The sequence below is a fragment of the Harpia harpyja genome, chromosome 3 (genome assembly GCF_026419915.1).
Source record: "Harpia harpyja isolate bHarHar1 chromosome 3, bHarHar1 primary haplotype, whole genome shotgun sequence".
Taxonomy (NCBI): domain Eukaryota; kingdom Metazoa; phylum Chordata; class Aves; order Accipitriformes; family Accipitridae; genus Harpia; species Harpia harpyja.
Window position 1 is genome coordinate 45,203,048 of NC_068942.1, and position 27,343 is coordinate 45,230,390.

The following is a 27,343-nucleotide window of genomic DNA, read 5'->3' on the forward strand; positions in this document are numbered from 1 at the left end:
AGCATTTACGGCTCTTGGATATTCTCTTGCATGGGGGTTATGCTTAAGAAATTCAGATTGGTCTATGTGCATTAGGGAACTTAACTACGTGTGAACTTTTGAAAAGTTATTATGTTCAAAGGACAAAAACGTAGCCATAGCAAAGAAAATGCACAACTGTAGGAAAAAAAATTGATGAAAAAGACCTCTCAACCTCTTCTTTCCTGCAACGGCACCCAAATGGCAACCTTTATTACATTTCTTACAGGAAGTTGCTTGGCTTTTTTTCCTATATTTAATACCAATTAATTTATATGAGTAAGAAACTCCTTGAATTTTTTCGTGCTAATTTACACTTTTATTTTCTTTTTTCAGCCTGCTCAGTTATTTCAAATGAAGACTGAGATGGCCATTATAAGATCACAAGTAAGAAGTAAGACAAAATGTATGAAAAAAGAAGAAAAAAGTAGTTTCCTCTTGTTTTTTGGTAAGAGATGTACCACATCCAGCTGGAAACATGAACACAAGTTAAGAGGGGATTAGGTGACTTTCCATCTGTAGCTTGAGATGACTATGGGTACAGAGTTTTATATTATTATTAGATAGATAAATAAATAGTGACAATAAGAGAAAGAACTTCACTGACATACAGTGAAGAACAAACACACAATCTGGACCAGAAACATCAATTTGCTGAGTAAAACGGCAGTGCTGGCTCAGGCCTGATAAGGCTTTATTGGCTCAGACTCCAAGCCAATCCTCCTGGACCACTGTCAGCTCTGTACAAGGCCAACTCGGGTGTCTTCGCAACCTAAACTCCATAGCTTCCAGTTCACTGTTGTGGAGCACACAAACACCCTGAACTGCAGACACATCTGCACAGCCAAATTAAGCCAAATGGCAGAAAAAGCCAAGGTTGATTGTTCACTCAGGACTAGTGCAAGAACTTCTGCCAGAGACTCAGGGCTCACTTGTAGTAAATGACTGACAAGGGAGACCATGAACCATCACTGTGACACAAATGTGAAAGGGCTTTGCAAACCCAAGAAAAATCAAATGAGCTCTTTCCAGTGGAGAACAACCTCAGTAGTGCCTCACGCACTACACTGCAATCTAGGTCTGTTGCTTTTTTTGATGACACAGTGGCATTTATTGACAAGTGACCTGGTTAGTTATTTCCAATTTAGTGTTGCTCCAATATGAATATTCAAGTAAGAAGCCATTCATTAACTAAGCTGCACTTTACAGTACTTCCTACCAGTATCTGAAAAGTTGAAGTTATCCATCAATCACGTCTGTCAGAAACACTGAACTTCAACATGGATTGAGAAATTTACTGCTTTCTGTTAATATGTATCTAGAGGACATACCTCTCCCTAATTGAAGTACAACATAAGTACTACATGTGAGAGCTGGAAGCAGGACGGCTCAGGTAGCTATTTATATTGCTTTTTACCTTTTAGTCACAAGAATCTTCCAATGTTTCCACAATGTGGGTATTATACACTACCATCTCCTGGACACATCCCTTCCATTCCTGATTGAGCAAGTGTCCTCAAATCCCATCATATTCTTCCAACAGTTACAACAATCAGCCCAGGGGAAGGTAATATTGTGAAAATTATTTATTATCTTCTTGACACAATACGATGGGTAGATGTGATAAAGTTGACCAGGCAGCTCCCAACAGGTCACCAACATTGGAGACCATCAAAACCCCCTCCGTTTTAAGGTGCAGTCCATCTCAGGTAGTGGTATGTAAAAATTGTTTTTATTCCTTAAAGTGGGTCAGTAGTCTGTATTCAGTTTCTAAGCAGTTAACAGGGTTTCTTCTTTTTCAGCCTGTTTTTAGATCACAGCTAAGGGCACTGATACCATAGACAGGAATTACAGAGATCAAAGATCAAAAAGTCTACGTAGAGCAAACCCCTCTAGATTAATTGATCCTACCCAGGGTAGATATACTGATAAGGCTGAACCAAAGAAAACACACTGTTTTCTGTACAGCAGATTTTGATTGCCACTCACTGGCTGTCATTCTCATATGTTGTCAATCTAGAACAGTTCAATGACATTAGATTAATAAAACAAGCAAAAATTCAAGTTGAAAGTATAATATCCTAGATATACAAACTCCTGAGAAGATTCTTCCTTAATATGTTTAAAGCATCATAAAAGTTGTAATGCCTGAACATGGGGATCATGTCTGATCCCTACCTTTTCACAGATGTGATGCATTTTGCCCACTTAAGTCAATATGTCAAAGTTTATCTGGTTTTAAAACTTTATCTGAGGGTTTTTTTTACCAGTGACAGCTCAAACTTGTTGCTATGTCAATAAATATATTCTATCTAGCACAGACCTTACCTGGGAAGAAAGTAAGTAGAAAGAGAAGAAAGAAGAAAGTAGTGGGAACACAAATGTCCAGGCCATACACAGTATTTCAGAGATTTCCCCAGTGCCTTTCCTCAAAGGTACAAACACTTTTCTCTTTCCTTTGAAAATGCCTTGCCTGACCTATTCTAGGATAGCACAGACTCTTTTCATGATTGCATTACACTGTTGAATTAGTTTTTCTGTGATAAACTAAACCACTCCAGTATTAGCTTCACTTTGAGCTTGTACGCTCCTTATGTAAAGCAGAAACTAATTTGTAATGCCCAATATTATTTTACAGATTTCTATGATCAATCTTATATTCATATTTTCACTAATTAAGGTTGTCCAGTTCCTTCATAATGATACTTTGATCTTTTTCACTATTAAGAATGCCTTTAAGCTTTAAGTATACTATATTCCAAGACAGACTCAGCAGAACTTTTCTGAATAATAAACACTTAAATTTGAGTTGGGCATTTTAGTTAGCTTGTTTTCAGTTACAAAAAAAAAAAAAAGAAAAAGAAAAAGGAAAAAAAAAGAGGATCTAGTATAAAACAGGAGGCAGGGGGATTTGCCAAGGCATTCCAAGGATAAACAACTTTGGTCATTGCCACTCTGATGTTAGGAGCAATGAAACTTCAGATATTGATGAGACAATCTGCTCTAGGTTAATTTCACTCTGTTTTGAGGGGAAAACTCACACTGAAGTCCGATCAAAATCAGAAAAGTGATTCTGTATAAACAGGATGGGAATTTGTATTCATTCCCTCTCTGCAAAGGGGCTTAAGCTTACAAACAGAGCATTCTTCAGACAATTCAGTCCAGAGCCTGAAAGTCATATCTGGTTCTTTCTCTCACCCATTTTTATGCTGTTTTAGTGAATTGTAAATACACTGTAAAGGGCGTTGGATTAACAGCGTCACAGACTGAAGTTCTCTGTTTTATATTCAGAGCAGATTTTGTTATAGTAATCTTACCCCTCCTATCCTGACCCTTAAGTGGCTCCCAATAAAGAACAGGAGACATAGCCCCAATTTCTGAGAATTTGCTATCTGATTAACATGAAGGTGCACAATTATCAATTAGACCAAGGCAAAAAGCAATTTTCCCAGTTATGGAACTGAGAAAATATATAAAAATTAAAACAATAATGTCACTGTGACTAAGTAGGTCTCACCAAAGTAACAATTCTATTTTCTATGGTAAGTTTGGAAGAGGAAAAAAAATATGGGGTTGATAATACTAGAAATGAAGATGTTGCATTAACCAATACAAAAGATAAGAAGCTGGGCAAGCATTCTAATCGTCTAAAAATTTAAGTGCTAGCTACTCGCTTTGTTGGGAACTTGCAACTTGGAACAGTTTTGATGTCTGCAAAGAGGAGAGATGTAGGAATGCAAGGCGACTTCTAGAGCTGAGGCTTAGAAAAATCAGCTATGGTATCAACAGAAACTGGAAACAAGGAAGCAGAGAGAGAGTTTTGCCATAAAGCTCAAGCCACAGTCTCAGCTTCATTAACCTTTTATTAATGGTGAACATTGATGAAGAAAAGTTTATGTCATGCTAAGGAGAGAGATTCAGGAGAGAAGTCAGTGACCACAGTTAAAATCAGTTCAGCAGGTGAGTTAATCTACAGAGAAAATTGGAGAGGGAAGCAGGAGGAGTTCCTTCACAGCTGAGGAACTACATAGTACAAGGAGGTACAAAAACTTTATAAGTACCTGAAACAGAGGCAGTAAAGGTTGAGCAAGATCAAGCTTAGTGGCACGTAAGTGGCAGTGAAAAGATTCCAGCTTTGCTCCCAGCTGCAAAGGATTTACTCTGGCCAGTTACTTATTTCTGACTCGGTTTCCTCAGTTATGAGCACTTGGCATGGGCATTGCAGAGATCAGTCAGCAAATGCTTGCATAGTAATTCAAAAATATAAAAATAATATGAGATGGTTAACTTGTAAATGGTGTAGGTTAGCAGCAACCAAAGAGGAGTCTCTTCTGAGAGCTGACTGGCCTATCAGTCAAAGATACCTAACAGAAAGTACCCACCTCTGCCACCAGCCTCAGTAGGAAGACTTGGTATAACTTAATGACTGAGTTTGCCTCTCTGCCTCAAAGATGTTCCTGCTTATCTGTTTAGGATGCTTTGAACTACGGATCTATGAGTTTGAAGTTTGCACAGCTGCTGCTATATTTTGTCAATCTAACATTAGAATAATTTTCATTAAGAAAACTTGCAATGCTTATTAAAAAAAGGACAGAGAAAAAGATGAACTATTTAAAGGTTCTCTTTTGTTCTTTTCCATTTTATCTATGGTCCTTTAATTTCTGTTTAGATTCTTAGATAACAAATTGATTAGTGTTATATAAGCACCTGAGTAAATGAATTCTTGTTCAAGAAGGATGGAAACATTTTCCTCTATATAAAAGTGTCCTGTTAAGAGGAGAGGGCCATAAATCCAGTCCCATTTAATGTAGACAGGGCTACAGTGATGTTTATATTGTATGACCATTTTCCACAAGTCCATTAAGAAGGAAGCTTCCTGCAAACACACACATGAACAAACACACAAGTTGGGAAAGTAAGTGACCTAGTGATGTTTGAGCTCCAAATACTTGTTAATGAACCTTCTCTGTTTTTATGGCATCCTTTCATTTGGCACTTTTGCTGGATTAAGTCAGTATCATACTGTGTCGATAATCATCTGTTTATGCTACAGTTGTGCACTGTGTCCAGTTTCATCTTGTTCACATGCAACTCAAGTTCATATTGCCACTTATGCTTGTATATGATCTATGGATAAGCAAAAGCTTTCTGTCATAAGGGTTATCAGTCTACAGCCTTTTTAATCAGAAAAAAACCCATAAGCTGCTTCTTTGTGTATTTTAAAGGATGTGGTTTGTACACATGCATGGAAATTCGAGGCCGTAACAACCTTTCATTGTGTCTTGATTCAAAACATTCAAACGATAGCAGAGGTGAGGCAGAAGTCTCTGAAGTAAACCGTGTATCCTAGAAAAAAAAATTTCTTTAAAAGGAAGAGTTTACAGAATTCAAATACGTGCTCCTGCAGTCTTTCCACAGCTATTTCTTCAAAAGCAGCATACTCCGTAATGGAGAACTATAAAAAATTAATCTCACCTGAAAATAATTCTACTTTCCTACAAATTTTCCTATCCGTTGCATGATTCCATACCATCATTCTTATCTTAAAAAAAAAAAATAATTAAAAAAAACCTCTTCCTGTTTTCACAGAGCTGATTTTCCATACGATAAGCACATTATATAATAAGATAGCTTAGAACAGATACACACTTAACACTACCTCCATTTTAAAACAACCCAATTGCCACATCCCTTTTCTATCACTGCTTACTGGACCTCATTATCCACTACCATCTGCAGATTTTCTCACGTCTAAACACTTGAAAAAAAAAGTATTGTACTAGGTACATAATCTGCATTACTGTACAATGTACGTGATTCATGTAGCCTATAAAGACAGGTTTTCCCAACACGGATTGCAGCCGCTGAATGGCACTTCATTTGTCTAAATACTGCTAAAAAGCCACATGCAGAGCTTTCTTCTGTACTTGTTTCGGGTACTGAGATTTCTTCTTCTGAGTCTCCCCAAATTCTAGCTCAGCAGAAGACAATGTAAAGAGGAATACTTCTTGCCTCACACATAACGATGGGCAACCTTCACACATCCTCAGTCACCTCCTTTGGCCAAACACTGATTTCACTGCCCAGTTCTCTATGGGCTCTTTCTTGCCCCACTGTCATAGACTGAACTAGCTTCTCCTCTGCTCCCACTGAAGTAGGTGAAAAGCTTTTTGCCTACATTTCTCAACACTAGTGGCCATCTCCATCCGCCTCATCTGACTCTTAAACTATGTTTAAGATGATTAAAAATATCTTTTTTTCATTGCATTTTCTTCTTCTTCTTCATTTGCTTTAGTAGGTAGCTATAACTGCTACAAAGTTAATAGAAGAAAAAACACACCTATGCTGTTTGTATTTTATTTGTATCAGACCTTATTCCCTCCATCTCAGAGTGATTTCAGTACATGTTCTGTCTGACTACATTTCATTGCCTCTTCTTTGTCCCCAGCAAATATTACCATCTCACCAAAGTAATTAGAACCCTTTATGGTATGAGGCTACAATCTTCCATTATGTTTCAACACATAAAATACGGATGCCATTTCCAAACTTCATTACTGTACTTGCTATCCTCCAGATTATTAAGGAAAATTTAGAAAGTGTTAACCACAGATAGTAGTACTTGGTGTATGTTTCTTCTCCACAGCTTACTCACTTTGTCTGAGATTGTTTTATTTTCTATGGTTTATTTGCTTCCCTTTTTTATGAATGAAAACCTCACCTGGTGTTATCTTTAAAACAGGACAGCTATCCAACAGCTACAGAGTCCACATAACTACCTTCAACGTTTTACAGGGAGATATAGATCTGGTCTCACTTATGCTCTGAAATCCTCATGACTGCAACAAGTTACATTATTTCTATTTTTAATATATTTTCTCAATGACTGGTAGAGTTACAGCCAAACATCTGTACAATTTGAAGGAACTGCTTCACTAAAATTATAACAAATTTAAGGTGAAGAATCATGGCAGTTGGCCTTAGCAAGTCACATAAACGTAAAACTTCATCCCCACTCCCCCTGGGTCTCTCCCAGCCCTTCCCCATGCCAGCGAGTACCATGGTTACTTCACCCTCGCAATTTTGGAATGCTTATTCAGGGCTTATTCATATGATAGTAAGCAGAGCAAAACAAAACAGCTGGTCTGTAACCAAGGACACAATAAAAGTTATGTCTGGCATTAGTCTGAATGAGAGAAGGTTTTTTTGTTTTGTTTTTTAAGAATGAGTCACCATATGCATTTGAAACACTTTACCTGAAGCAAGAAAACTGCTGAACAACAGCTCACATGGCATGGCTTAAAAGCTCCAGCTCGTATCTCAATCCTAAGACCAGCTGTTCTCTGGGTACCCAGCCCCTGAGCTGGAAGACAGGGATGGGGAGCAGAATGAAGCCCCCACAATCCAAGGGGAAATGGTTAGTGATCTGCTACACCACTTACACACACACAAGTCTATGGGGCTGGATGGGATCCACCCAAGGGTGCTGAGGGAGCCGGTGGAAGTGCTCACCAAGCCATTTTCAGTCATTTATCAGCAGTCCTGGCTAACCAGGGAGGTCCCAGTCGACTGGGAGTTAGCTAATGTGACGCCCACCTACAAGAAGGGCTGGAAGGAGGATCCGGGGAACTACAGGCCTGTCAGCCTGACCTCGGTGCCAGGGAAGGTTATGGAGCAGATCATCCTGAGTGCCATCACACGGCACGTACAGGGCAACCAGGGGATCAGGCCCAGTCAGCAGGGGTTTGTGAAAGGCAGGTCCTGCTTAACCGACCCGATCTCCTTCTATGACAAGGTGACCCGCCTAGTGGATGAGGGAAAGGCTGTGGATGTTGTTTACCTGGACTTTAGTAAAGCCTTTGACACCATTTCCCACAGCATTTTCCTGGAGAAACTGGCTGCTCATGGCTGGAGCGTGTCCAGAGAAGGGCAACGAAGCTGGTGGAGGGTCTAGAGAACAAGCCCTGTGAGGAACAGCTGAGGGAACTGGGGTTGTTTAGCCCTGAGAAAAGGAGGCTGAGGGGAGCCCTTATGTCTCTCTACAACCACCCGAAAGCAGGTTGTCGCAAGGTGGGTGTCAATCTCTTCTCCCAAGTAACAAGTGATAGGATGAGAGGAAACGGCCTTGAGTTGTGCCAGGGGAGGTTTAGATTGGATATTAGGAAAAATTTCTTCACCGAAAGGGTTGTCAAGCATTGGAACAGGCTGCCCAGGGAAGTGGTGGAGTCACGGTCCCTGGAAGTATTTAAAAGATGTGTAGATGAGGTGCTTAGGGACATGGTTTAGTGGTGGACTTGGCAGTGCTAGGTTAATGGTTGGACTCAATGATCTTAAAGGTCCTTTCCAACCTAAATGATTCTATGATTCTAAATGCTCTTTCTTGAAAATACCACAGGAAAACACTGATTTGTTATAAAATAACACCTCTATGTGCACTTTCCATGTGAGAATTTCAAAACACCTTATAGACATTAAACAATACTATGAGTCTCACAAATCCCTTGAAAACTATAAAATAAACCAGCCCCATAGAAGCTGCCATACCAGATCTGGCCAGTGTCTCACTTAATCCAGCACCCTGTCTCCAACAGACAAGAATAAAATGTTAAAAATAGCATGTCAACAAATTAAACCCTACCATGCTGTCCACCAAAGACAGCTGAGCACACATGAAAACAGTAACCTTCAAGCCTGCTGACTCCAGTTCAGGAAAGGATAATTATACATATAGGGGTAACTGAGGAGTCTGACAGTTTCTAGTGCAGCCCCATTGGTTTTGGCCCAAACTCAAAGGGTCTGCACATTTATGTATGGATTTCAGGAAAACAAATGTCATGGTTAACTACTTACAAGAGTGCTTAGGGAGAACCAAGTATCAGTATCCATAAAGATAATAGCAAATTCTCTTAATGAACCCATTTGTGCGAAACAATTAACTTCTCCCGCATTCTCCCAAGCTCTTATGCCACCATGCCACTGTGGAAGTCATGCAGCTCAGTCCCACTTCAGCAGTTAAAAGACTACTGAATAACTACTGTTATTCATGCTTGTGGGTCTTGGTGGCATAATGAATTAAAATGAAGACTGGAAACTTCCTTCTGCCCTGCCCCAGTGGCATTGCTTCTGTCCTGGAGGAAACAAAAAACAGAACACTGGCTTCTAGAAGGGGGCAAAAGAGGAAAGTTCATCTGTTTGTTCAGAAATCTGTTCCTACCCAAGCAATAAAGCAAACCTGATTGATTTTAAGGCAGGCAGGATGTCCCAGAAATTACATTATTTGCTGAATTGGCTGCTGTCTTATTCATGTTCACCAGACATACAGAGGGTGGGGTAGAAAAAGGGATAGTTGGCTGAAAAAATGTCTGCTGGACAAACAAAATTAAGGAATCTTTTACTTAATATATAAAAAAAATCCTGTATAGGAATTCTATGCTTAATTTCCCTATGTTTGTTGCATACTTGTTCTGCCACCTGCCTACCCTGGCGTGCCCCAAAATTTCAGGAACAGAGACTATGTCCCCGAGCTTTCCCAGAAATGAATACTGCATGACTAAGAACAAGCATCTAGCAGCCCAGTGGCCTGGCCTTTCCAGAAGATACTATGGTTCTGGAAAACTGCTTGCTTGAATCCTCCTTAAGGATTACATTATCACTTCACATTTTGAAGACTACCACCCATTGGCTTCATGGACCAGTGCATCTCAAGAGGTGCTTTCTGTCTTGATGGGTAGGATTTCCCAGTGAGGATTAGCACGGTGGCTCTACTACCATGGAAGTTAGATGTAAGGGAAGATCCCTCAGACTGTCACTACTGCACCAGCTCCTCCAGGGAAAGAAGAGAAAGTAGAGCGAGGAGGAACATCTTCAGGAGGTCAAATGAAGAAAGAATGAATTCTAGCTTTTGAAAGAAAAAATTGTGTCTGCTGTGCAACTCAGAACAAAACACAGGTTATTCCTTGAACAGTAATGATTCTGCAGGGTTACAGATTGTGAAAAGCAGGGAAAACTTGTTTTTGCACTACTTTTCACCCAAATCTCCAGAACAACTGTGTGCTTTCATTAATTTCCTGGGGCAGAATTTCACTTTAAAACCAGGACTACACAGATAATCACAGGCTTTTTTTTTTTTTTTTTTTTAAACACAGTAATATGAGAATTTGTAAAAGTGATTACTGACTTGGGAATTTTTGGACCTCCAAGTTAAGCTTCCTTAAAAAGTGCCAATTTTCAAAGCACTGATATCCAACACCTCCTGGCAGAACCGCCTGACGATGACTGAAATGGCATTTCAAGAACTGAGGCACCTTTATTCACAATTCATTATTCATTTCTGAAAGTGGGTATAAAGCAATTATAAAAGAACATATGTGTGTAAAACGATAGTAATTTAATCAATACAATGCTGCTACAGGTAGGGTAATTCTAGATGCTTTCCTCTAACTGGAAAGTGCATGTCTAGCTGAAAGATTTCTATGACTTTAAGAAAAGAGAATTTATCTAAAAAAAAAGGACACAGATACCAGCAACAGGAAAATACTTACAGGACATCATGGACATATCCCATTTCATTCATGGACTTCACAGACATATCACTATTTATATCACACTTCTGTTTCAAATTACTTTGCTTTTAATACTATACACTAACATTTACTTTAAGGTTGTTTTTCCTCACTGTAGTTACAGTTCTTCTGCTTAACTAAAACAGAATGAGCCCACGGCTTCACATGCAAGCAAGGTGGTGCATCTGATAAACCCAGTTAGGAACAGAGTAAAATTCTGCTTTTTTTAAAGCAGATCATAATATATTTTTTATAATGGATTTTTAAAGGGTTAAAACCAATATTTCATACACTTGCGATCTATTACTTCTCAAACAAAATCAGGAGAAAACTACATTTAATATCCAAATGTTCTTTAGGAAAACTGCTCCCTCTTTCCACCACCAGAAGAATGTTCTTAATCGTTTTTAGCCAACTTTGTGCATCATGAAGTAGCACAGAGCCCAGTTTCTGCCCTTTTCCCTTTGCCAACTCCACCTCTCATGTACCTCCAAAGCGATCCAGGAAATTTGTGAACAGCTTTGTATTTTGCACACACATGTAGAAAAGGAGAACTCATTACAGACCAGAATAAGAAGCAGAACATAGAGAACTTCTAAGAGCAGCAGCAGTAAGAGCATGTTTCTATACAACTGTGCATGGTCTTTAGAAGAGAGTCCAGAAGATGCCTTTTCTACCTGCATTTGACACACTTAACCTGCTACCTGATTGTCCAGAGGACTACCACTGCTTCACCGTGCCCACTACTCGCAGGAACAGAAGTGCAATCATTATAATTTTACTTGTAATGAGCAGATTAAAACAGGATGGCTTCCTCTCCTTTGGCTCTAAAGACTGCAACCTAAAAGTGAGAAACCTTGTGTTGGGGCAGTAAAACCAGGAGCACCAATTTGAACGCACATGGATAATAATGCTATAGGAGGAAGATGGTACAAATTTTGGATAGCAATTTTTCTGACAGCTCTCTAATGGGCAGACAATCAATAACATTAGGACTGAGGGTCACAGCCTTTGGAAGGAGTTACATCAATGCAAAAACAGAATAGACAAAGCCAAATGAGATTATAACCACAGATATCCCAAGGGACAGATGAGATCATGGGTTATGATGTTCTTAAAAACAAAAAAAAAGTTATTCCCTCAATCAAACTCCAAATGTCTTGCCTCCTAGTTTTTCACAGTTTTTTTAAATTAAGAGGTGAAGATTGCAGTCAAAATTGCTACTATATTTCACTCAAAAGCATGAAGTCTCTTAGTGAAAAGGGTAAGCATTTTCCTTTTTGCAGGCATACTTCTGGAAAATTGGTACCATACTTATTGCTCAAAGTTAAGCTTGCTGGTGCAGGCAGCAAGCTTCCACTTGCAAGCAGTAGCTGCAGAAGATAGAGTGCTCCCTGTCCTAACAGTCACAGCTGAAATCTGGCACAAAGAGTGGGAAGGACGACAGCAAAACTGCCCCAAAATCCCTGCGCAGGGCAGCACATTAAGGATTACCCTTCATCTCCACAACATGAAACGCACTAAAAGCTCAAGGAACATGTATGTCTGTGCCAACAGGCCAATGCTAGGTCCTGTGACTCAGATAAGCCCATCCTAACATAGGGAGGCACTGGAGGACTGGCCGTCCCTGAAAAGCAAAGCACACTCACTGCCCCCCACCCAAAATAAGCAATTGGCTGTAGAGTGCCAGGTTCTCAACACATGTGGCATAACCACAGAGGCTGAAGGACACAGTTAGCCCATCCGACCAAGCACTGCTGGTGTAGCTTTATTTAAATTCTCTTCACTGTTAAGTTCTCACCTGTCTTGTCGGCAGGTCATGATATTGTAGTATGAGCCTGGTGTTGACGCTGTGACTCCATGTGTTGCCAAGGGCTGCTGTCACACAACCAGATTCCCTCTTCCCACTTCCAGAAGCTCCTGAAGATAAATATGAAAGAAACTGCATCAGGACTGTGCCACAGAGAAGGGTTCGTCATGGAAACTCTAATCAGTCATCTCAGATCATTCCCTAAGCTAGGTAATCACAATTGGAACTTAATAGATGGCACTATCACATGAATTTCCCACCTTTCTGATTTATTTATACAACTGCAGTGTGAGTTCTTCATCTCACCCTCTGATACCTAGACAAAGTGCCAAGAATTAAGGATATGTTGAAAGCAGTACCTACCTTCTTGGAGAGACCGGTACATTTTCTAAATATCTGGAGGTGCACCATACATGGGGGACACTTGCCTTTTCCTCTTTAGATATTCTATCCCCAAGCAAACCAGCTTTCTATGGGCACAGAGGAGAGGAAAGCAGGCCAGCAGAGTGACAGCATGTAATGACATAACAAAAAGGGAAGCTAAAGGAGCAGAATCAAAATACTGCTTCATGCCATCAGGCATCCTACACATTTTCTAAGATGTGCAAAAGAAGGGAGCCCCTTAGCTGTAAATACCATTCTGGTGTCTCTGAAATCACATGAACTTTATATAACCCTGAAGGAAAATGCACTTTGCTGCAATCAGCAATGACAACATAAGGAAGTGTTTCCAATAATGCCACATGATCCAGCTTGCTGAACTGCCATTGCACCTGAGCTTTCTCATATTGAAACCAGAGACCCATACATACACACATATACATACGCAGGCAGGTAGGTGCCCGAGACCTTAATCTTTGCTTACCACAAGTTCTGTGTAAGATGAACAGATAGATGAGTGACTTGTTTGTACTTCAAAAGACACTTCAAGAACAGAGCAAGCCGGACAAACCAAGGAAATTCAGAAACAAAATCCCAATTGTTATGTCAGTAGAAATGATCATGTGCAAGTTGAAAATTGAACTGTTTGAGGCAGACAGTCCATATGGTTAAAAGCTATGACTGAATGAGAGAAAGTTAGATTTAAAGTCACGGAACTTCCTGTCATCTATCAGGCAACAAAACTGCTTCCCCAGAACAGTCATGAAAATCTTGTCAACTAAGTCAATTAAAGTTAGACCAGACACTTACTCTGCAATACAAAGTTCAGGGCAGCCTTATGTTTTTGTCAAAATGATCAGTAATGCAACAGTTAATGTTGAAACTTAAATTATAAGTACTAGGTTTTGGAAGCAATACTGTACTGAGATGACAAAGTCATCTCATGGCCCAGCGGAGCTTCTGGAAGATTCAGGTTTAAAACCCTTCATTGCTTTTACATTTGCAAGGTTGTGGGTTTTTTTACTTTCCCCCCACAACTATTCAGAGCAGAAACATAATTTCTTCATTCACTAAAGCTTTTATTTTGGAAAAATATCCAGTAAAGGGTAAGACCAAAAGTGTTGGCATGCAGTAATAATCGTTATTTGTATCACTGCTGGTAGCCTGCAAGCAATGAGAAGGACACTGTATTAGACTGCATTAGGCAGAGGAGAGCAGCGGGCTGGAGAGAAGGGCCTGGAATGACCGCAGTGTGCTACAGGACTCAGCCGAAGACCTCAAACCTCCCCAGCTAAGTAATACAAGGTTCAATTAACATCAACGGGATTTGGATTAGGTCTTTAAATGTTTAAGGTCTACAAAAGAAATGAGTGAAGCACCTGGTTCAAGCCAATAGTTTGACAAGAGTCTGGACTCTGTACTTGTCTGAATCACTTCCCACATCACGGGAACTCACTGCGACATGCACAACACTTGCTTCTCCAGAACAACATCTGTTCTAGTCTGCAAACAGGCTATAGTTGTGCAATCCAGCAAGAATGGCTGCTTTTCTTTTCTCAAAACAAAGGTATTAATATCTTGATAAGCATCAAACTTCCACCTGAATAACTCACCACAGGAGCACCTAACTGGAAGTTTCCATACTTGGAATGCTATTCTGCTAATTAGTCTAACCCATCTCTATTGGGAAGGTGGATGTGCTGATGATAATAATTTCTCTTCATCTACGTTTTGGATTTAATTTGCCAGCTGGAGGAGAGAACAGGTTCAAGTGTTAAAGCAGGGTGCTGGGAGGTGTGTATTCCATTCCCTTAAAATTACTTAAACCAAGTTACTTAATTAAGTTCATTAAGTTCTACAAACTTTTTTTTTTGTGCTAACACCACAAAAGTAAAATGCCATTACTGTATGAACAGGCTAAGGGAGAATGAAAGACAGTGAAGCAGTTTTAAAATTTTGCAGTTCTCTCTTTGTCATGTGGAATAAGCTGCAAGTTCCTCCTGTATTCAACATTGTCCTTCTTTCCCACCTGCTAGAAATGGGTAGGAATCACAAAATTCAAGTGAAGCAGCTAAGTGTAAGTTCTGGTGGGTGTGGAGGTGTTCCCCTCACAGCTGGTGTAACTGCACCACTGTATGCAGCTGGAAGCCACTGCTCCACACCATCGAGAAACAATTCACCCACTGCTGCTTGGGGGCCTCTGACTACAGACAAAAAGCCTGGACATTCCAGAATTAGCTACTGTTGTCATAAAACAGCTGCAAAATCGACATCCAAACTTCCCTCAAATTATGTGTCTCTGCTATTAGCTAACAGGAGGAGTAACACCTTGCTGTTGCAATCCTGAGCTGGGCATTTAAGCAGTTAAATGTCTGCAGCCTGCTGATATTACAGAGATATCACTCCGTAGCAATTCCTAATTCTGCATTCCTTCCAGGCCTAAAACCTCTCCCAAAGTGAACAGAAGTGATAGAGGTGTAAGGCTTATGGCAGAACAAGCAAGCTAATTGCTGCCATTTATTTTACTTTATTATACAGGAGAAAGCCCACTGTACCATACTGTGTCAGCCCCTGTCTGAAGAGGGCTGTCTGTGTGACCCGCTTCCAGGCAAATCCTCTTCTGTGAAGTTATTCAAATTTATGACTCTGGTACAAAGTGGTTAGTAAGCCTGGAGCAAATTTACAGCAAAGACTTTTTACAGGGTGGAAAGGAATGCCTCACAGGAAAGGCTTCCATTTTATAAGGGATCCTCCTGTAAGCTGATGCATTAGGCAGACAGAGAGGCAAACTGACAAGAAGTGAAATAAACCGAAGAGGAAGCAGCACCAGATTTGCAAACAAGTTCAAGGGCAGTGACAGCACATGCTTCATTCCTTGTCTTTGCTTTAAACACAAAAAGATAGTAAATGTCTCAGAGGAAAGAAAGAGGATATGTTAAGAAAACAGATTTATATTCAAACATGGTCTTAAAAAAACCTTGGACTTATCTTTTCTGTTATTTCAACCACTACTTAGTCATTAATGAACTGGACAAAGGAAGTGCATAAATAGTATTGTTCAAAGAAAGAGTGATATTTTTCAGCACACATTGCCTTGTTCTTCCAAACCCTGATAGTTTCATACTTAGAGATGGGAGTATCAGACCAACCTTGGCCCAAGAAGAAAACAGGCTCATAAGGGACTTTGGTTTCTGCTCAGAGGTCCCCAAACTGTCCAACCTGAATCACCTCAGAGTGGTATGGGGCAAAAGCTCCCAGTTGTGACACAAAGGTGCTTATCCATGCTGTGGCGTGGATGTTTCCAGAGAGCCAGCGACGTGCAATCAGCTGACAGGCAGCAGTTCCCATCTCTCCACCCTGCTTAGAGCACAGCTCTTACTCCAGTCACTGCTAGCATGATGGTTTCTGCTCAGGACATGGGTGATACAAGGAGCACAGGAACTAAGGAGAGTAAGAAAACAGGGCTGACAGACAGATGAGAGAAAGGTCGCAGATCTCAGTTTATGGATGCTGTATGTGGGAAAAGGGAGTGGGTGTCCAGAAGCACAGAGATGGGATCCTAGCATGGGGAGGTGAAGATGCATGCTAGAAGGGTGGGAGAAGACCTCTGAACAACCCCTGCTTTACACATTCAGATCCAGCTTAAGTAAAATGAAGTGGTGATTTCAATTCCTGTAAACACTCCTTCCTTCCTCACACAAAAAGAACTAGCATTAAACTGATCTTCAAAGGGCACATCAGCAGACAGGCCAAGGACTGCACGAGGTACCTATTCTACCGTCTCCTGTGAAATTAAGCTCTTCAGGGCACTGGCAGAGACACCAGCAGAAACCATATCTGTTCTGGATCACAAGCATAAAGGAGGAACTGGCTGCTTCACTCTCACTGAACAGCTGTCACAAGTGAAAATAAAGGTTCTTGTGGTCTGAGTCAAATGCAAAGTAAGTGCCTCTCCACAACCAGGGGAAAAACAAACCAAAGAAGAAAGGGTGATTCTTCAACTGAGGCCTGCAGTGCTGCTTCCAAGCAGAAGAAGAGGCTCACACTGGGCTCCGCTGCCCTAGAAGGAGTTGCTGGTAGAACTGGGCAACAACACTTAGCCCTACTTACACACAAGGGCTAGATTAACTTTGTTTGTTTCCCCCCATGCAATTAAAACAAACCTTCCATAAGCACCTTCCTTATCACTGAGATGAATGCCACATATAGGCAGGGTAGGGAAAGTGGGTTTATTCCAACCTTCCATTTTTCACTGGAGGAAACAGTAGGATTAAAGCTATTCAGCTCAATACTAATTCTGGGATTACTCTGTTATGTCCAAGCAGAGAATTACAAGTACAGACATGATCTCAAAGACCTTCTCATCTTCTACTTATAAGAAGGTACCATTTTAAAGACTAAACCTTCATGGAACCCAAGTCCCAATTGTTGCAAATATGGCTGAAGGGAATTTAATCATAAAGGAACTTCAGTTTCATTAGTGTCTCATCCTAGGAAAATTAGGCTAACTAGACCAGCATCTTGAATCAAATGAAAGAGACTTCTTAGAAGAACATTATTAAATGCAAGGAGTCCTTGCAGAATGTGATTATACTCTTGATTAAAAAAAATAACTTGTTCCTTATTGATATAACTGCACAGAGCAATGAATTACACCCTTTCCACATTCTCATACAGATTTTTGTCCCTCCAGATGAAAGAGTCATTACCTGGCAGGTTCATCCCCACCACTGGGCCCCTTTGCAAACTCTATCAATGTGGTAATTCAAAAATCTTTTCTCATCAAATGCAAAAAAGGGATCGATGCACAATATGACAGTGAAATAACAAAATAGAGAAGCAACCAGTCCCCAAATCTTCCAAATCTTGACATCAAATCATCTTGATTAAAGCCTGATTTATCAAAAAGGAGGAAAAAACTCTCCAAAAGTACAGAGAATATATTTATAGAGAATTAAACTACTGAGCTCAACAAAAACAGCACACCAAGCAATAAGAATGAAAGTACCTTTCCTCTTGCTCAGGCTGTGCAGCTTTCTGGTTCACTGGCAGACCTCATAAAGATCACTGCTTTTCACCTGCATTGCATTTAGTCTGTATTTTTGGTGCAGATCTCTAACAATGACACCAGAAGGGAGAGAAAGAAAAATGAAAAGGAAAAGGAAAAGGAAAAGAAAAAGAAAAAGAAAAAGAGGAAAAAACCCTCAACCCCCAATCTATTTTTCCATCTTCACCTACTCAGAAAGTACAAGTATAAAAATATCCAGTGGTGGAAAAAACCCATCACACAGTAAAAAACAACCCACAGGACAAACTCATCTGTGAAGTAACTACGCATAGCACCCTTCAAACTCCCACGTGCTGACTTCTGCTATTCTCAGCCCTTCTCCACAGCTTTTTCTTTAGGCAAAAGGTGACTCTGATTCTCTTACCCTACAGTGGTGACCATCTCACTCTCTGCACTAGTCAGTCAAGGTATGTCCCAAATTCTTTCTGTCATATACTCTACCTTCACAAAACTAACAGAAAATGAGTGAGGATGAAAAACCCGGTCCTTTACATTAAAGCCATGGCCCTAGCAGTAGACAGCTACTTAGATCACCATTTGATATCACCCATTTGAGACAAAGCACAGACCAAAATGCACATATACCTACACCTAGGTAATTACCAAACACAAATTACTGATTCGTACAAACAGACACTAAAGCAAATGTTGGTCTCTGTTCTAACTGTACAGATCTGTTTCAGTTAATGGGTTATGCAGGCATATCAACAGCAGAATCCGGTTCATCTTAGGAGAAAAATCAAAACTTACTTCCCAGAGTACAGTGTTGCCTTCATACAGTCTTCTATTATTTAGGACATATGGCAGGAAAACCAGTTGCTGCTATAAGAAATCAAGCTTGGCCACAAAACTAACCATGTAAAAATTCTAACTTTTAAAATGCTTATTCTCCTCCTTTTATTAAGAGAGGGAATCTGGGGCAATTTTACTCCCCCAAAACACCTAGTTCTAAATCTGTGCAAATCCCCCCGCCTCAATTACTCCAGCTTACTTCAAATTTTAATTAAAAATAAGTAAAAAATATTTTAGCTGGAAACTGGAATTGTTTAGTAATCAATGGTGTGTAATTTAGTTCTTTTTTTTTAATAGTACAGTCATCAAAATATAGTTAGCAAACAAAGCAATTAAATGCAAACCCCTACTAATCCCCAGTTTAAAAAAGCAGTTTCAGTGGAAAATTTTTTGACCACCCCCAGTTCTTAGCTATGCTACTGCTACAGCACTGAAGTGCCTACTAGAGATTACACTGAAAAGACTGTTCCAATTCAGTCATCATCAAGAGACTGAAAATTGCCACTTATAGACTCCAGCTGCAAAGTTCTGATGGAGACAGCAGTGAATGTGACAGAAAGGGAATGAGCTCACTTCTCATTTTGGACAACAGTTTATTTATCTCATATGCTCCAAACAGGTGAGTTTTCAGACTTTTTTGTCATTATATTTATGTGTATCTGTTTACACATTCTGGGTGATTTTTACAGTGTTAATCTGATACTAGATCAAGAATAATGTCCTTTCTACTGCCTTTTTTCCAGCCATTCTTTACTTCTACTGCAACGACAACTAGAGCTCTCATCTGCAATATGCAAACCACTATACAGAGAACAAAAAGATAGTTCCTGACCTGAAGACCTTCTTTTCATGAGAACTGCAGTTTAAGAGCCTCTTAGCTGCTGATGATTATTCCCCACTTACAAGGAATCTTCCCTACAAGATGAGGGAAAAGAAACCAAAATATGTGACAGGCCAGCAAAAGTGTATAGAAATAAGGACTTTCAGTATTCTCCGTGAAACATTAGAAGCTTTTTCAAATAAGTAATTTTAACCATTATTCTACCCCCCAAAAATCAGCTGGGACCTCTATCCAGGTCAAGACATCGGAAGGGTCTTCCAGAGAACTAGGCAGATGCTGGCTTATTTTTAATCCCACACCAGCATGCCCACTGTTACCAGCGTGTTTTGCACCAGAAGATCACATTCCCTGACACTGGTGAGTTCATGTCAGTTCTGTTTTGAGTTGAGAAAGAGACAGACAGAGAGAGAAGCACACACATGCTAGTACTGAGACTCCTGTCTGCTGACCTAAAAAAGGAATTGACATTAAGAAATGAGAAAATCCAGCTGGTCTGATTTCTTGCCAATCTACCAGCCATGACCAAAATGGTCAGGTCTCAGGAGATCTGTGGAGGTGGGAAGACAGCTGGTGGTTTACAGCACCTGAAACAGGGCCCAAATCAGGGAATTGTGGAGTTGAGATCCTTGGGAACAGATACTTTCTTTTTGTCGGTGTAAATATTCTGCCTCTGTGGCCTGGCAACACACCACAAAGTGATGAGTTTCCGGCACTCTATCATTGCTGCATTGCTAGTGCAAATGATTGAATGAGTAGTGCTTTGGTGGGAAGGATGGTGAAGACCAAGTAGAAGGCAGTGGTTAAGTCAATTGCTTTTTGTAACCAAGGATAAATTCTTTACCCCTCAGCTCACCCTCCTTCCCTTTCTAATGGCACTTCTTGAGAAATTCCCTCTTTTTCTAAAATCTAGACTTGTACTAATTTACACCACTCTCTTAGTATCCAGAGTTCTTTTCCCACATTGCTCACCACTAAAAGTTAAAGCAGCTTCTTCCATCTAACCTCTCCTATGCAGTCACTTCTTCCTGTCTCTCCAAGACTAGAAAATAAAATCCCAAACCATTGACCTAAGGGGGGAAAAAACCTCCCAAACAACCCAGATCTGGAATTTTGCCTGACTGCACATATAAAGGATGCATAGGTTGAAAAACAAAGCTTGCCCAATCATGGCATCTGGCAATGCTAGGGCCCTGTGAACCAGAAAATGCTTTTAATTATCACCTCACCAATCATGCTACAAGTTATTGCTGTATTTTTTTGGTTACGTTCCCTCAGGGAATTAAACAGATCATGATATTAATCAGAAGGCATGTAGGAGGGAGGGGGCAGAATGCTAGAATTACATGTGTGTAGGTCCCTTAAGGCTTGAATAAAGAACCGAGATTTAGAATCCCGCTGTCAGAGGAACTGAAGCCTTGCATGCCGCAAGCCTCGGCCCTCTGACCTACACAGCCATGGCATTATCGTATCTGATTTTCCCAGGATGGTTAATCTCAGCTGCTAAACTTCATCAGTCTCTGCTAGTGTTTACCCATCATCTGGATTTGCCACTTCCGAAATTTCCAGGCTAGAACCAAATAAGCCATCTGTCACACTCCTCCTTGACAGGGACAAAAATACCAACCCCAACATAACAGTCTGAAGTCTGGAAGCCTAAACGGCTGAATCCCAGAAAGGCAGAACAAAAACTAATACATTTGGGGGGAGGAGAGGGAGATGTAGCTCTGAAGCTGCAGTGAGTTTCAGAATGCAGCTCACAGCACTATACTTATGTTAGGTTGCTGTGGTCTGAGACACAGACTGTATTCCCATAGTCTACATTTTTTTTCCATAAAATATGTTCTGGTAAAGAAACAGTATCTTGGCAGCTTAGCCCTCATACCCAGAAAACTGACACAATACAGGCAAAAGCAGCAGTACTCCAGGCAAGGTAGGAGCCAGTCTGCAAATGAACCTTAAATTACATTTGAGAGTCAGGGCACGGAAGGGTGACGGGAGTAGGAGGGAGAGAGTCGAGTTTCTGTCGCACATTGAGTTCTCCATCGAAGAAGCCAGTAAAAGCACCAATTAGTGCTAACATACCCAGGGTGTTTCTGACATGGCTGTCCATTTCCCAGGGAGTTGGCTATTGGTATGCCTACATGGCAGACGGAAAAGGACAGTAGGTGTATGCAAGCTAGTTTCAAATAAGCACTAAGGTCTGCCTTGGTAAATATATTTTGCAAAGAAGCCACAGAGAGCTTTGTGCTGCTACAGCCAGATCATGGCCAGCACCTGGGTTTGCTCAATTAACACTAGCATTCACATTCAGCCTACACTGCGGTGGACCTTTCTCGATATATTGAGCATAAAAAGCCTTACCAAATAACAATTTCTGATCACAGCCTAGTTCCATGGATTTGAACTACTGAATTAAGTTATCTGTCCTTTTCACTCCTGAGCACAGTATTTCAGTAGTGGTCCTCTTTTCAAATAACTTCCAAATTTAGTGAGTGACGATTTCTTGATACAGAGGGTTGAAACATGCAATAATTAAGAGTCCAGGGTGGGGCTGTTAACCACAAAGACTATGTTCAATAATCAATGTTAAATTGTACTTCAAGTTGAGATTTTTTTTGTATGCAAACTGAGAAAACTGCTTTACTTTGCATGATGACCGCAGTAATTTCTTTGCAAATTTAGCCTTCAGTGTTCTTAACACTGGTCCCATAGATTACAGTTACGACGGTTCTCTCTAGGTGTAAATAAAACCAACAACCTTAGAGCTGTAAAGCTTGGATCATGAGCCAGAGTTATCAAAACTGAAATTCCAGGATGAAACAATTCTCTTTCAGCCTACAACATGGAAACAGAGGTCAGCCAAACATTTGGGGGCTAGAGATGACTGTTTGCAAATTACAGCTGTTCACATCTGGAGTTCAGATTTGGCCAAACTCTTAATACTATCCATCACAAAAACTAAACTGAAAGAATGTTTTGGTTGTATGATTAGGAACATAAAAGTTAGGAAACATTAAATGTAAAAAATGCTATGTGCAACTTTAATTCTGCCTATCAAACGCAGAACAAGGGACTCAATTGTTTCTCACAACGACTATCATCAGGGTTGACTGTGGCATTTCTTAACTGGTATTTAACCACAAGTCTGCATTTGCCAATACAGGTCTCACTGGCTGTGTCTATTTCTCAGCGCAGAGGGGCCCGTGACACAAGCTGAAGGATGCAACCTCTTCTCCGAAGAAGTGCCTTTTGGGCTGGCCTGGCAAACTCTACACATACACCTAGCAGATGCATCTGAGTGCTTGGAGTACCTTCACAACATATGTTTATTGGGCACTCTCACATTTTTTTTTTTAATTGCACAGCCAATATACCCATGTATATAAAATGTCTTCCCTCTCATTATAAGATGAATGACAAAACATTTTAGCACGTGCTGACACCACAGTGGCTCGCTGTTCAGAACTGACTCATTTACAAAGCTGAAAATACATATATGTTTATGTACTTAGGCACACACACACACATAGAGGCAGTATATAACATGGAGGATGTTAAAATGACTGAGGATTACAGGGCTCTGGCTTCACTCCCTGGCTGACACAGACTTTCCAGGAGGTTCTCAGCAAGTCAGTCCCGCTCTTCACGGTGCAGTCACCCATCCTGGAGTGGAGGAGGTATATGCTTTTTTCTTCATCTCATTCTCAAAAAGGAATTACTTACTTTATCTGAAACTAAGCAAATAAATTCAATTTTGGACAACAACCAAGACTGGAAAATTTCATCCCGATAACCTTTTCTGACTGAAGACAGAGGGTTGGAAGGGAAACAGTTATACAGCCTTAACTATAGGAGGTTCCTTCCGTTCCTGCTATAATGCAAAAATATTCCAAGATGTGCCAAGTTTTCACTGTAGTCTGCATCAGACAGCGACAGGACACCGAAGTGCTCTGCGGAGAGTAATGCATAAATCCAAAATGATCTTTTGACTGCAGTGACTCTTCTCTCCTGAGATGTATTAAATTTTTTTAAGTCAGTGAAAAATAAAAAATTGCAAAATATCACTTTTAATCCTCAGACTACAAAATGGTTGAATCCTCTAGAGGCCAGTCGGGGCCAGAAACAATTTTTTTTCCCTTTTTCCCAGATTGGGGGGGGGGGGGGGGCAAGGGGAAAGGGAGAGAGCAAAGAGTGGTTGGTTTCAAATAGCAACATTGTCCAAAAGGGTGAAAGGGAACAGATGGCCATGGAGAATGCAGCCTCAAAGCCCTAAAGAAAAGGGCTATTTTGACAGATCTTGCTGTTTCCTATTCAAGCATGAACACTCTGGCATGGAGAGTTAAGACGATACAAGGAACAACCTCTGTTCCCAGCAACTGACTATGGGCAACTGGCCTCTGAAGCTCTCTGAGAAAAACAACATGAGACAGACAGACAAACAGATATGGCAGCAAGCCCAGATCTCAGCCACCAGGAAAGGGGAAAAAAAAAAACCAAAAGAAAAAAAAAAAACAGAAAAGCTAGAAACAGCTGCCTTTTCCTGGCTCCAGCGCAGAGCATTAGAAAGAGCCTGTCCAGCCTTTCTCATCTTCCTTTTCAATGAAACTTCTTGAAGGGGTCACCCTCAAGCTGTTGGTCTTTGCCCTGAGGGGAGGTGAAAAAGAGGACAGAGCAGAGCTCGTCTGGCTCAATGAAACCTGTTTCCTTTAATCACAAAGACCTCCCTCCAGCTAACGAAGAGGAACTCTAAATGTAAAAAAGCATAATTAATGCTGGATTTTTGCATGCAAAAAGGTTGAGAAATTTAAAGTTGTGGCTCCCACAGTATGTCTAATTTGTTTGCATAGTATACAGCAGCGAGCCATTATATCTGAGGGCAGGGAGAATTGCACTCGCTGTGGGAAACACTGCTAATGTGTGTCCTGACTTTTTCTATCATTCCTAATCAAGAGAGTGCACCAACAGCTGTTTCATTCACTGACTCTGGGCATGTACTATCAGATAGAGATTTCAGTTTTGAAGGGCAGTTTCACATCCATACCCCAAATTTAGAAAGAGACCTAAGCCATTAAGTGTAACCAGACATCACTGTTTCCAAAGTCCATAGAGCGAGGGATGAATCTGAGTTTCTGAATTTCTTTGATTTATGTACCATTTGCATTTTTTAGGGCAGAGCCTCATGTACTGTTTCCCAGCCAATGCTTGCCTATGGGCAGAAGCACTGCGCGATACCTTCCCTTTGCGCTGTAACCTCAACTCCAGCAATGGTAGTTTCACACAACAGTTACAGGGAGGAAAAGAGGGGGAAAGTGGTATAAACATTAACTATCTTCACAATCCTTCCCTGAGGCAGGGAAGTTGCTATCATCTCAATTTTAATATCCTCCTTTTTAAAAATCATTGAAGGAAAAAGATAATAAAGAATTGTGGGCGCTCACATGCCAGAACTCCAAATGAAGAAATGCAAATGCTACATACTGATCCTATCTGCGCCTTTGTTCCCTCATCTGTGAAACAACGTTTGTTAACTTTAGTCAATAAATAGTAACTGTGCAGAAAAACAGACACCAGCAACAAATCACCTCGACATCCTCAGTCTCTAAAGGAATCCAAATTATTATCAAAACCTTGGTTTTCTACAATATGTAAATGGTTTGGGGGTTTTTTGTTGTTTTCACAAAGGATAGCCAATGTAGTCATTACTAGCTGTAACTGTTAATTTGTAACTAAATAGATAGGATCTGACTAGTAGAAGTAGTCAAACAATAAATAAAATACCTTTTTTTAGGCTAAATCAGATAAAATAAGGTTTTTTTCTTCTTAACCATGAGCTTCCTGCGCTTCCTGAGACTAACTGCTCCAGGCTATACTTACTAAGGGAATCTCAAATGTGGATTATTGGCTAAGTATTAATGAGCATTGAACTTGTTGATTCACCTTTCTTCCCTATGTTTCCTTGAGTAAAGTCAACCTACTGTACTTACCCTGTAGTTTTCATTCTGTTCTACTTTTAGCGTGCAACTCCTGTTCACTGCCAGTGTAACGAACAGCGTTCACAAACCAATTCTGTCTTTCGTGTTGCAGGACAGGTGGTCCCACAGCATATTCCCACATATTCCAAATATTTTAAGTGTTCCACAACTGTTGTCTAAAACATTTTTAGTTCACTGCAAGAACTGTAGGAGATGAAAACAAGAAGTTATCTATAATGTAGTAACTGACCTCTTATGCCACACAAGCTCTCTGTCATTTCAACGAGATGATAAATTTCAAAAAAGAGCTCAACCTTCATTCGTTATACTACATAGCTATTAAAAATTCTAGCAGAGAAGATAACTTGAGAATTAACTTATGACAGCTGTAATAGCCCAGATGATAAACCTGAGTGTGGATGTGCCTTTTTTTTTTTTTTTTTTTAACAGTATCTGCTGATCTACGGGAAATTTTTTAAAATCAAAGAATTAAGGTGATTTACACATTTTCTGACCATACAAACCACTCTATCTGCTTAAAAAAAAATCAAAACATCTCCTATGTACATATGAACAATCTGGGTGGGATTTTTATAAGTGCTCAGTGTTGGCCTACAGCAGATAGGGAAACACTAAATGTCTTCCCCCCGCCCCCAAGCCAAGAATGAACCTGATCAGATGTACTTTAAAAACATATGACTGCAAGTAATTCTTCTCACTGATCAAACAGAGCCACTGGTCAAGATTTGAGGCCAGGAAATTAAAAGCGCTAACTGCATCTCAATTACTAAGCTATTCTTAGGAGGCAGAAAATGACTGCCTGGGCTGTAACTGAGATAGGTGGTGAAGGTTAGCATTTCTGCTCTTGCTGAAAGTGGTGTGAGATGGCAGCAGCTACCAGCAGCTGGGAATCTGGTTTGCATCTCAGTGCAGAAGCTGGCATGTCTCGCTTCACCAGCACTGCGGCTCCACTGGGTACTGGCTTGTTATGGACTGTAACAGGACACTGTCCCCTGCTGCATGACCAATGTCATTTCCAACAACACAATGGCATTCCTTCAAGTACTTTGCCAGCATGACAACACACTTCAGCTAGGAGAGCTGATGCCTCATCAGATGAGATATTAGCAGTACATGATCTCCATAGCTGTATAACTATGCAATATAAACAAATGTACAGTCCTTTGTTGTTGTTGTTGTTTTGTTTATTTTTTAAATGAAAAAGAAACCTTCTGTTCTGAGCTACAGAGAAATGTTACACGGGATCTCTGTGTAACAGACCCAAGACTATGCCTCAGGGAAAATGATGCCACTGTGTGACCGTGTTCAAACAAAGCACTGCTAAAACTTGCAGCAAATGTCTTGGTACTTCCCGTGGGGCCAAAACTGAAACTTAGGCATTTAAGCAAACTTGCCTCAATTAATTTTGGGAGACAACTACCTTTGTCCAGCCCTAAAACAATGCTGACTGCAAGGCACAGTATCTCATCAGTGTGTAATGGCAACATGATGCTGGATATGAATGAGGATGTAGACATCTTCACCGAAAACACAATTGCGTATGTGGTGGAACTGACCCATGAAGAGGAGGATTTTAACTTTCTTTTTAATAGCACAAAACTCATTCCTCTTACCATAAACTCCAAGAGGCCCCTGACACCCTTGTACTACAGCAAGAAGTGGACAGACAAGAGGGAGGAAAGAGGGACAGCCACGCTGAAGTACATCAGTGGTTGCCACAGTGGGAGCCTGACACATGAGAATTGCGGGAGTTTCACTTGACCTGCAAATCCTACCTTTCTAAAAACAATTCGGAAGCATAGATGTTAGCATGCTTAACTCTGCAAAGCAAGAGGCTGCCAAGGGCTGAAAGATCACTGAAAAGTTAGAATAAAAATT

At 40.5% G+C, this 27,343-nt stretch overlaps 1 protein-coding gene across 11 annotated transcripts in view; it reads right to left on the minus strand.

The window, feature by feature from the left end:
* The window catches only part of RAD51B (RAD51 paralog B), a 489,201-nt gene that overhangs the window by 176,185 nt on the left and 285,673 nt on the right, over window positions 1-27,343 (minus strand). For all 11 annotated transcript variants that reach the window (XM_052782386.1, XM_052782383.1, XM_052782387.1 and 8 more), the window contains exon 9: window positions 12,382-12,500. In XM_052782386.1, coding sequence (XP_052638346.1) covers window positions 12,382-12,500 — 119 coding nt within the window. The remainder of the gene's footprint in view (window positions 1-12,381; window positions 12,501-27,343) is intronic.